Below are 10,518 nucleotides of genomic sequence, written 5' to 3' on the forward strand. Positions count from 1 at the left end.
ATCTGCATTGGAAACCGCAAAGAAAAAATTCCACAGTCGTTATTTGGATGAAAACAAATGACCTTATAAGTTTATTTATAGTAGGTATACGAAAAGACATCACTAATTGTATCCTTAATAAAACTAGAACAATGAAATGTTGAATTCCTTCATAATAATTAACATAATTAATGTTTCTTTTAAACGATTTTTGACATTATGACAATTTTATTAGAAGCTAATTGTATCATATATAAAACAATTAATTGAAAAACTAGTACAAAACTGCAGTGGATTTCTGTGCCGTTACTAAGCCTAATACACATATTATTTTCGTCTATGTTTATATTCTAGTCACGAGTACGAAGACCCCACACTGATGTGCGGCGTGTGCCCACTGTCGGTCTAGCCACCGAACTATGTATGAATTTATTAATACCTATATTGGGAAAGTTTTGCTCTAGCAATTCCATTCCAGTCTCTGAGAGCATACCAAATATGTCGAGATAGGTTAGTGTGGGCAAGTTGTTTAGCTCCCTAAAACAATAGCAATTGTAAGTGTTTGGCATTCATTATTACAAACATTTGTACTCACATATAGGCAGAGGCAGGAATAAGATAGCAGCGCGAAAGTGACAAGTATTCAAGCATTTTAAATCTGCAAATAATGTTAATGACATTGCCGGTCAATGCAGTGCAATCGGAAAAATCGATTTCTAAAAGTTGTGGACATCGTTTAGCTAAGCTTGCCACATCTGCAAATAGCAATGGCAAAAATATTAGACACTAATTTTCAAATTATTAACCGCTTCGTATATTATATTGCGAAAACTTACGAGAATCGTACAATGTTTTACGACAACCTGCCATATTTAATCGCAAGAGATTTGGTGTAACATTTGTTACCACCGATGTAACGGCATCTACAGACAGATTTGTCCAAGAAATATTTAGGCTGTTTATATTTTTCAATGATTCCATTATCTTGCGCACGCTCCACGCCTCCAATCCGATACACATGGCTAGGTTTAGTGCCTCTAAGTTGGTATTCTTTGCTATTTCATTGCAGATTTCATCGTTAATTGGTACATGCTCCAAGCTGAGCTTTTTCAATTGACGACAGCGTGATAATAGCATCTTGAGTGAGGGCTTTGCAACCGATACCATACTTAGATCTAAATACTGTAACTTTGATTCGAATTTTGGTTCGGCGTGTAGAAAGTCACTATCGAAAACGGGATGACTTAGCTGAAAATTAATAAAATATATGTAAATATATTGAGAATATTTCGAACAAATAAAAATGGTACTCACCTCAGCTTGGGCCAAACGCATTATGACCACACCGCGGGTGAGAATATTTTCCAGAGCACCTGCACGCAAGTGACGTCCCCCTAAATCCAAACGTGTCCATAGTGATTCATCGCTGGCACATCTATTAAACCGTCGACAAACATAACTGCAACGTATAAGTGCTTTCTTCGGCAACCATTTGAAAATTTGTAAAATTATCTCATCCGATAGTGTGCTAAAATGATCTTTGCCATCGGAAATATGATCCCGCAAATGTTGCTGCCTAAACAAAAAGAAGTTATCATATACAACCATAGGCGGTTGTTGTTCGTTTGCCGCTTGCGATGTTCGATTTTGACTTTTATTTTGAATTTGAGTATTCTGTTGTTGTTGTTGCTGCTGTCGCTGTTGTTGTCTGAGAAGTGATTGTTTACTTGTTGAAGGCATACACATGTAACTATTTGGCGATGACCCACTATTAGTAAAAGCATTTGAAGTATTAATAGTCGCAACACCCATATTCATACTCTATAAAAAAAAAAATATGTATTAAAACTTAATTTATGTCATTTTCAACTGATTGCAAGAATACCTGTTGCGGTTGAATATGTTGTGTAGCACTTCGAGGTGCACGAATGTTGCTGTTTCCTGACACAATAGCCAAAGGACTACGAGTGCTTCTTCCAGCAGAAGGCGAATTCGAATTTGAATTTGTTGTGTAGGGTGGGGCGACGATTGCCGTCGTATGTGGTGATGAGCTGCTGGTAGGATTCCCCGCACCCATACCAAGTATAGCCACCTTCCTATATGGAAGTAATACCTTATCTCCGCTTTGTTGTTGCGAATTCAGTTTATTATTTTTATCACCATATGAATCCAATACGATGTTATTATTGTTACTGCAATGCTGGCTTATATTTATACAATCTGTTTCAATGAGTCCTCTGCCCGGAGTGGCTATTGTTGTATTATCGCTAGTGTCACTGTTAAAAGTACTGTCTAAGGTGTTATCTAGTGTGCGATAGGCCGTATACCGTTGGTGGCACATCTTTGGCGCATCCAAATTAGGAGTGACTCCATTAGAATTTTCATCTGCACTGGCGCTCAACACTAATGCTATGGCGGAAGCGGCAGATGACGTGCTTTCTTCTGAGTCGAGCATTCCAATGCCCATCTCGTCCAAATGTTCGCTTGTAAGAACGGTTGGGGATGAGTTCGAGTCAAGCTTAGCAATTTTCCAATTTGTGACAGGGTTAGTTTTGACGCGTTTTCTGCAAACAATTTTCTTTTTTATTTATTTTACTGTAACCTATATATGGTATATCATTAGTTCATTTTTGTCAGAAGATTATAACCAAGCACAATTGTACACATATCACACGTTAATTGGTTAAGGTCACAACCTCTTATTTAATTAATCAGCAGAAATGCTTTTGAAAAATTAATAAATATTTGCACTATTTTCTACTGTTGAATGAAATGCAATATTAAAGATAAAGCTGAAAGTCAATGACTTTTGGAAAATACGGCCTATGGAAATACGTGACAAGCACTTGCAGGATGTATATTTTTTCTAGGAATCACTTTTTTATACTCCGCATATAATTTAATTTGAGTTTGTAACTGTGCAGTAATTCACTTATAAACTTAAAAATGCATTTGATGTACACCAATTAAACAGATACGACAAAAAATGCACCGTGTTTTGTTTGACAACAAGTATATTTGATGGATGGTAGAGTCTACCACTGACTGTCATTCGGCAGCGATCGGCTATCTTCCCTTCAGCCCATATTCGTTGACAAACACACAAACACAAATGCATTGTATACAAAACCAGAACACTACACACCCACATTGAGCGCCACCAATTTTTGCGGCGAACTGTGTTTAATACGCACTGTTGGCCGACACGTTGCCGCCAATGTGCGCCAACGCTGTCACTTCTGTCACATATTTGCGCCATTTCTTGGATAATTTTTTATTCAAACTACACCACCCAACAACACTAGTACATATGTTTTATGAATGAGACTCTTCTATCAAAGATTTAACACATTTTATAAAGAATTTCCTTTACCTTGTTGTCGGACATAAATTTTCAATATTATCCGTCTCTTTCAATTTTTTATTACTCATTGTATAAATAAATTTTCACTTTATTTTTTAAAACTTTAATTTTCTTGCTAAATATCACAAAGCAAATTTCGCTGCGAGTGAAATTTTACAATCAACAAGTGCAAGATTGCCAACTCTTTTGCATTCCAGCCATTAGGGCTTCCATCACGTTTAAAATATTTTAGAAATCCACTATGTCCGATAGGGTAATCAAGAGTGTTTAGTGTTAATTGGTTTTATTGTGTGCAAAAGATTGTAGTCTCATTAATTTGCGAAAAAGAAATTTTTAAATTAGCACAATCATAAATAGAACAGTTTAATGCAGTGGCAATTGGCCAAAAATATATTTAAATTGTATTGAAATTAATTAGATCCGTGCGGCAATATCAAAAAGTTCAAAAAATTGCCACCGCACATACCATCCTACCATACGATGTTTGTACAAAAATTGTCGCGAATTTTGAATTTTCGCGGTATTCGAGTTTCGATTGCTTTGTTGAGTTATGTTGGTACTCATATCCCTTACTTTTGATGACAAGGGCGGCCACTTTGAATCTTTAATTAATTTTTGACAGCTGCTTTCCTTGGACGTGTTTCGGTTCATCTTAAATTTTGACTTATTCCAAAAAACGGATCAAGGAATCTGTATACAATTTTGTGTAAAAAACAAAAGTAAGTGCGCGATCGCATTCCCAATGTAGACTGTGGAATGTTGTGAAGCTACCTTGGACAAAGGCAACGTTTATCGGCGACGAAGAGAGTGTTGGACACCCGATCACGTAAAGAAAAGATAATAACATTAATCAAGTGTAGAAAATAGTATCGGCCAATCGTCGAATAACCATCAGAGGAAATTGATGAGAAACTAAACATATCGATTGCTTCGTGCCATTTGGTTTTAACCAATGATTTGGGATGAGACAAATTCGTTGTAAATGGGACTTCAATCAAATTTAATCAAGTATTGCACCCTTCTCCAAATTTTGTGTGTTCATATTTTTATTTAAAGTGTTACTCGCAAACAAACTGCTTTTTTTTTACTTTATTCACAAAAATTTTAATCAAGTTCTGCTAGGTAACTTGGCATATATGCATATACATGAGTTTATTCTGGTAAAGTCCATCAAACTGCTTTAGATAAGGAACCCTCAAATATTTAAAAAATAATGATCACTATTTTGTGATGTACCCTTGCTTTCAAATCTACAAAATTTACGTCTAAATAACGGTATTTATGCATATAAAGTAACTTGGAATAGAATAATAACGTAACTTTATTCTATTACAATCCTTTTCTTCTCATCTCAGTTTTACAGTCTCCCTGTGTTGTTTATTGTGAATGTAGTTGACCGTTTACTAGAAGAGGAATTCGTTATTTTCAGCTGCATCCAGATAAATCTCTTATTAAATGTATACAGCAATATGAAATATATAGCAATGCAGAAAATAAACAAACGTTAATTAAATTATCAAGAGGGTATATTTTCGTACTAACAGAATCTGTAGTATTGCATCCTAATTAATTCGATCGGTATGTGGTTGTACAAGTAATACGAAGCCGTACGCAAAATCGTGAAAATTGATAAAATATAAACAAATTGTAAAATAAACGAATTTATAAAGAAATAACCGAATATGAAGCCGTCCAAACATCGACTGTCCAGCTTGGCAGAAGATATCACCATACCAGAGGATGCACCTTTTCGAGCCCGCTTGCACTCACTATTTGGTCAGATAGAAAAAGAATTTGAACTGTTATATTTGGAAAATTTAAGTTGTAAGTATTATAAATTTGTTTAATCAAATAATTTTAGTTATACGAATAATTGTAAATTAAATAGTGCAAGAGAAACTCGATCACTGCATGAGCAAAGATCTGATTAGCTCATATGAACGCTCAGCCGGAGTAATTGCTGCAGGTGGTAGTGGCACGAACATTATTGCAGGAAATACATCGAATACGGGCCTAACTAGTACGGTCCAAACAAATGTTACATCCGCCTTTGGACATGATGATGGAGATTCTACCGCACTTGCTTCAATTATTGGTGGTGGCGGAAGTAAGGGTCTGAAAGCAAAATTTACATCAAGCAGTAACAAAGTGAAAGCCAGCAATAAAATTAAAGCGCAAACGAGTCGAATTGTATCAAGCTTCAAGGCACAAACAGTGGTTAGCCAAGTAACGCGAGAATTCTGCGGGCATAAGGATGGAGTTTGGCAAGTGACTGCCAAGGTTGGTCAGCCAATTATAGGCACAGCATCAGCAGACCATACCGCGTGCATTTGGGGTATCGAAAATGGTCGATGCCTTCTACAATATCAAGGACATGCTGGCTCTGTGAATTCAGTAAAGTTTCATCAGAATCGCGACTTAGTATTAACAGGTAGTGGCGATGGCACAGCACACATTTGGCAAGCAGCTGTTAACTGGGAATCTTCCAAGTAATTTCCAATATATATTCTTTAAATTTAAAACTGCTAATGAGTAATTAAATATATTCATATGATAACTACAGGAGAGGTCATTCCTCAGAGGAAGAGCTCGACGACAGTGATGAACAAGTGGAAGATCGAGATCGTGTTGACACATTGCGCACTCCTTTGTGCGAGTTTACCGGTCTGGGCGGGCATTCATCCGTGGTAGTGGCTGCTGATTGGTTGCCCAGCATGGATCATAGGCAAATAATAACAGGTAGCTGGGATCGTACAGCAATTTTGTGGGACGTAGAATCTCGCGAGCCCGTGCAGACCCTTACTGGACACGACCATGAATTAACACACGTCTCAGCACATGCTTCGCAACGATTAGTGGTTACAGCATCACGCGACTCAACTTTTCGTCTTTGGGACTTTCGCTATGAAATTCCCGCTGTATCGGTATTTCAGGGACACACAGAGTAAGTAAAACATTATAAATGTAATAAATTTATTACATTTTATTTATATGAATGGTTTAGAAGCGTAACGTCAACTGTATTTGCGCGCGATGATAAAGTAGTGTCTGGATCGGATGATCGCACAGTAAAAGTTTGGGAATTACGAAACATGCGCTCTGCTCTGGCGACTATACGTACCGATTCCTCCGTAAATCGTTTAGCTGTCTCAAGCGCCGGAATTATTGCAATACCACATGACAACAGGCAAATACGTTTGTTCGATTTGAATGGACAACGTGTGGCGCGATTACCACGAACGAGCCGACAGGTTTGAATTAAAATATTGTTGCATGTAAGAAATCATTTAAAAATTTCTGCGCTATTCTAGGGTCACCGTCGTATGGTATCTTCCGTAGCTTGGGCTGAAGATCCGTTATTCAATTGTGATTTATTTTCATGTGGCTTTGATAGGCGCGTTTTCGGCTGGTCCATAATTTTACCGAAAGAAAATTGAAAGTCACTAAAGGTTTAAACCATTGTTTTTTACGAATTTCCAATTCATTATGAAATTGTACGTTAATTACGGTTATTGTGTGGAAAAAAGGAATTTATTAATTTAATCAGTGTGTAGATGAATACCCGTAGATGTAATTACTGTGAGGATAAGTAGGACTGTCAGCAAGATTTATTCTAATTGTTCTAATTAGCAATAGCATTGAACTGTGAGAAAATATAGACTCTATACACTTAATTGATTATTAATTTTTAAAATTAATCTCCATCTCCTTTAATATTTAAATTGCTGAAACTAATTTTTTTATATTATTTTAAAGCATCTATATATTTAAATGAATATAAAAATTGGGAATATATCTATTTGTTTCATACGTATACGACCTCATACATATTAAAAATCTTATCAATGTTGTATATTTCTGAAATTTTTCCGAAATCTTTTTACCTTTATTGATATGTTTACTAAAAATATATTTCCTCCGAATGCCAAGCTGGTTTAACCTATGAAAGTATTGCGAATGCAAAAAGTTGAAGCCAAGTGTTTCAATACAAAATATATATACAGACAAAGATATCGAATATTACGTTTATCATTTATTATGTACATACTATAAATATACATAACAGCATACATACAAATGCATATATCATTTATAAAATACTACTATTACGATTTTAATATACACCCATAAATATTTACGTCTGGATGTGTATTGATTAGTAATCGTTATTTAATACATATAAAAATAGATTTCTTAGAAATGTTGCACTACTATTAGCGTAAACGCACTCGGAAATATTGGTTTAGCTTATGCTCTAAGAAAATTGTTATTTACATAAATGTTAAATAAAAATAATTGTGTGTAATGAATTGAAAATTTTCGAGTAAAGCTTAGTTAATTTTATGTTCTGTTTATTTATGTCGAAGCCACAAAACATTCACCAAATAATTTTGTAGTGGTAGAATTGCGCCGAGTTTAGTACTTGGCCAGAAATAAATATACATCTACTTCGGTTACATAGATTTTCCATGCCATGCTATAGGTGTTTTGAAACCACAATATGCTGTTAGTGTAGGGTGTAGGAGCCATCCCGGTTACGATTTAATAGTTTCCTTTACACGAGTATTCAATTCATTTGCCTCATTAATATCAAACTAAAAACGTACAAATTTGAGCACTATCAATCCAGCTAATATACACATTTCTAAAATTATAATGACCACTAAAATTAATTTATTATAAAGCACTTCGCGTCGCAGTTTTCTAATAACGCTTCCTGATTGCACAATGTCTGCGTCTGCGTCTTGAAGCCGTCGTGTAGAACGCAATAGAGATTCTCGTTGCTCATTTAACTCAGATAATACCTAAATTTAAGAAAATTAAATGTATTTCATTATAGTTTTCTTATACATTTCTACATACTTCAGTGCCTATTTGTTCAGTTTCGATTGCAACTTGATTGGATCGCTGTATGCTCGCAGAGCTTCGCTCAAGGATATCGTAGCTGTTTGCTACTAATTGAGATTGCGTTGTATTTTGTCCCTCTGTAGACTTCTGCCAATTGTAAGGGCCCGACATTTTAATAGTATACTTCGATTTAGTTTATAAATGACCTTTTTTAACAAAATGATTATCACTTGATAATAAAAACAATCAGCTGTTGTATTGTTTTGAAATCAATTTGTTAATATTGCCAGATCGTTTAGGTTAGTTATATTTGATATAAGTTATTCTCAGTTAAATTGTTTATCTGTTTTTATTTTTATTTTTTTTTTACAGTTTTTTGTTAAATAAAATTATGCGTTGATAGTTGTTGGAGTTTGAACCATTTTTTTTATAAAAATATTGAATTTTGTTTAACTATCTTTAATTATTAGTTTGCAAGAATTCAACCCTTCAATTCTTAACCCTTGCCACGGCAGCATGAACAATTGAAAAGCAGTGGCAAGTAAACAAAAATAATTCTTGACACATTTACATTTTTATATTTATGGATAAGTAAAATTATTATTTTTCTAAAATTTAGAAACAATCAGGTATTGGCATTAACAAAAAGTCATTAAGTAGAAGTCACAATGCGAAAAACTTGGGTCAAACGTGAAAATATTTATTATAAACCATTCTATAAGCAAAAGTCCAAGATGTTCTTATTAGGAGTATTCCTATTAGGCATAGTGTTTATAATCTATCAAGCTTTTTCCATAAATCAATTGCATAGTGCAAGTACGCCATGGAGCTTAGAAGGTACGATGAAAGGGCTTCGCAAGAAGCATTTGGAAGTGATAAAATCTCTTGGACGAAAGCAAAGTGATGACTACGATGAAGGAGGAGGCGGAGTTGCGGCATTAGAAATTAATCCTCCGGATGATTCTATAAAAATTATACGGTAAGTTTATTATAAAATTAAAGTTTATTTTTCTCATCAGAATTGTTTTAATAGCGGCATTCGTCTGTTCGATTATGATTCATATAAACCTAATTTTGACGGCAAGTTTCGCTGTTTGGATGGTAGTAAAGAAGTGCTTTTTGAACGTGTCAATGATGACTTTTGCGACTGTTTTTCCGATGGAAGTGATGAGCCCAGCACAAACGCTTGTCAAAATGGAAGGTTTTATTGTAAATACCAAAAAAGACACATCACGGGGCGCGGCGTAGACGTATTTGTACACAGTAGTCGTGTTAATGATGGCATCTGCGATTGCTGCGATGGCAGCGATGAATGGTTGACAATTAGCTGTACAAATAAATGTACACAATAAATATATATGTATATTGTGTCTGTAATGCACCACAATTAAGTTATCGGTTATATTAGTGTTAGAAACAATACTCTTAAAAAGGTAAATAATGCTATAGACAGTTAGTGTAATTAATGTAGATTTAGTTTAATATAAATAGGATTTTGAATCGAATATGTTAAATGATGCTGTGCATTAAAAAAATCGCCTTATAAGTCGTGTCTAATTTGCATTTGTGAATAAATTACCGTCTATACTCAAAGAAAAATAAAATTCATAGATTGTATATTCAAAATTTTCCAATTATTAAGTACTAGGGCATTGAATTATGTATGTGTAATTAGATTTTGTAATGATAATAAAGATTAATACTTATTTATTCCAGTATTTAATTTAGAAGCAATTTTTCTTTTGGGTAGTTGGGTACATGTATTACCAAATATGCGTACTTACGTGCATTTCAAAATAAATTCTTTAAAAAATTTAACGAAAACCACCATTTTACGCTAATAATTTATATTTGAAATATATCAGGAATATCCTCAAACAAAAATTATAGATAACTTAATATATTTTCTTCAGTTGACAATTATAAATTATATTTTCACTTTGCTTTCAATTATTTTTCTTCTTAATATAATTTGTATATTATATTAGGAGTTATTAATCTCAAAAGGGCTTACGACGAGAGTAAATTCTTCATATATGTATGTATGTAGATAGAGCCCATTTTGAAATTAAGTCCACTAATGTATAATATGTTTTATTTTACATTTGATTTAATTTTTTTAAGAGAAATTGTCATTTCACACACATATTACATCAAGCATCGCTAAATCTATACTTGTAATTTTGTAAATGTTTTCAGACATATTTTCAATAAGCCAAATGTATATACAAATAAAAATATTTTCTCACTTACGAATAATTTTTGAAACAAATACATAAATATCGACAATGGCTTGGGCTTGGTTTGGTTAGCATTTTAAATATGGC

At 34.1% G+C, this 10,518-nt stretch overlaps 4 protein-coding genes across 5 annotated transcripts; 2 read left to right on the forward strand and 2 right to left on the reverse strand.

Moving 5' to 3' along the window:
* Positions 1 to 173: 173 nt before the first annotated feature.
* LOC126753149 (S-phase kinase-associated protein 2) lies at positions 174 to 3,452 on the reverse strand. Of its 2 annotated transcripts, none has more exons than XM_050464356.1 (6): positions 3,353 to 3,452; positions 1,865 to 2,543; positions 1,294 to 1,800; positions 816 to 1,227; positions 575 to 734; positions 174 to 516 (listed from the first exon to the last, which is right to left on the reverse strand). In XM_050464356.1, exons 1-6 carry the CDS (start codon positions 3,409 to 3,411, stop codon positions 330 to 332), a joined length of 2,004 nt encoding a protein of 667 aa, XP_050320313.1. In that variant the 5' UTR covers positions 3,412 to 3,452; the 3' UTR covers positions 174 to 329. The 2 variants fall into 2 exon arrangements, with proteins under 2 accessions (XP_050320313.1, XP_050320323.1); XM_050464366.1 differs by lacking the exon at positions 3,353 to 3,452 and adding an exon at positions 3,026 to 3,043.
* Positions 3,453 to 4,740: 1,288 nt separating this feature from the next.
* LOC126753218 (WD repeat-containing protein 37) lies at positions 4,741 to 7,660 on the forward strand. The gene is made up of 5 exons (XM_050464473.1): positions 4,741 to 5,167; positions 5,232 to 5,832; positions 5,907 to 6,287; positions 6,348 to 6,594; positions 6,655 to 7,660. Exons 1-5 carry the CDS (start codon positions 5,026 to 5,028, stop codon positions 6,778 to 6,780), a joined length of 1,497 nt encoding a protein of 498 aa, XP_050320430.1. The 5' UTR covers positions 4,741 to 5,025; the 3' UTR covers positions 6,781 to 7,660.
* On the reverse strand, positions 7,357 to 8,459 carry LOC126753428 (vesicle transport through interaction with t-SNAREs homolog 1A). Its single transcript, XM_050464866.1, has 2 exons — positions 8,207 to 8,459; positions 7,357 to 8,148 (listed from the first exon to the last, which is right to left on the reverse strand). The coding sequence occupies exons 1-2, from the start codon at positions 8,360 to 8,362 to the stop codon at positions 7,939 to 7,941; spliced, it is 366 nt and encodes a 121-aa protein (XP_050320823.1). The 5' UTR covers positions 8,363 to 8,459; the 3' UTR covers positions 7,357 to 7,938.
* A 260-nt stretch (positions 8,460 to 8,719) lies between these two features.
* LOC126753403 (uncharacterized) lies at positions 8,720 to 10,411 on the forward strand. Its single transcript, XM_050464811.1, has 2 exons — positions 8,720 to 9,170; positions 9,225 to 10,411. The coding sequence occupies exons 1-2, from the start codon at positions 8,860 to 8,862 to the stop codon at positions 9,541 to 9,543; spliced, it is 630 nt and encodes a 209-aa protein (XP_050320768.1). The 5' UTR covers positions 8,720 to 8,859; the 3' UTR covers positions 9,544 to 10,411.
* Positions 10,412 to 10,518: the final 107 nt, after the last annotated feature.

Source organism: Bactrocera neohumeralis, chromosome 2 (assembly GCF_024586455.1).
Source record: "Bactrocera neohumeralis isolate Rockhampton chromosome 2, APGP_CSIRO_Bneo_wtdbg2-racon-allhic-juicebox.fasta_v2, whole genome shotgun sequence".
NCBI classification, from domain to species: Eukaryota; Metazoa; Arthropoda; class Insecta; order Diptera; family Tephritidae; genus Bactrocera; species Bactrocera neohumeralis.

What these genes read in the sequence shown, in the direction of transcription:
- LOC126753149 (XM_050464356.1), bottom strand. Translation starts at nt 3,411, where the DNA reads ATGAGTAATAAAAAATTGAAAGAGACGGATAATATTGAAAATTTATGT. An exon ending in TGCGTTTGGCCCAAGCTGAG is followed by an intron (nt 1,228 to 1,293) that starts GTGAGTACCATT and finishes ATTAATTTTCAG; the next exon opens with CTAAGTCATCCCGTTTTCGA. An exon ending in ATTCCTGCCTCTGCCTATAT is followed by an intron (nt 517 to 574) that starts GTGAGTACAAAT and finishes CTATTGTTTTAG; the next exon opens with GGAGCTAAACAACTTGCCCA.
- LOC126753218 (XM_050464473.1), top strand. Translation starts at nt 5,026, where the DNA reads ATGAAGCCGTCCAAACATCGACTGTCCAGCTTGGCAGAAGATATCACC. An exon ending in GTATTTCAGGGACACACAGA is followed by an intron (nt 6,288 to 6,347) that starts GTAAGTAAAACA and finishes TGAATGGTTTAG; the next exon opens with AAGCGTAACGTCAACTGTAT. An exon ending in TACCACGAACGAGCCGACAG is followed by an intron (nt 6,595 to 6,654) that starts GTTTGAATTAAA and finishes GCGCTATTCTAG; the next exon opens with GGTCACCGTCGTATGGTATC.
- LOC126753428 (XM_050464866.1), bottom strand. Translation starts at nt 8,362, where the DNA reads ATGTCGGGCCCTTACAATTGGCAGAAGTCTACAGAGGGACAAAATACA. An exon ending in CTGAACAAATAGGCACTGAA is followed by an intron (nt 8,149 to 8,206) that starts GTATGTAGAAAT and finishes TCTTAAATTTAG; the next exon opens with GTATTATCTGAGTTAAATGA.
- LOC126753403 (XM_050464811.1), top strand. Translation starts at nt 8,860, where the DNA reads ATGCGAAAAACTTGGGTCAAACGTGAAAATATTTATTATAAACCATTC. An exon ending in GATTCTATAAAAATTATACG is followed by an intron (nt 9,171 to 9,224) that starts GTAAGTTTATTA and finishes TTGTTTTAATAG; the next exon opens with CGGCATTCGTCTGTTCGATT.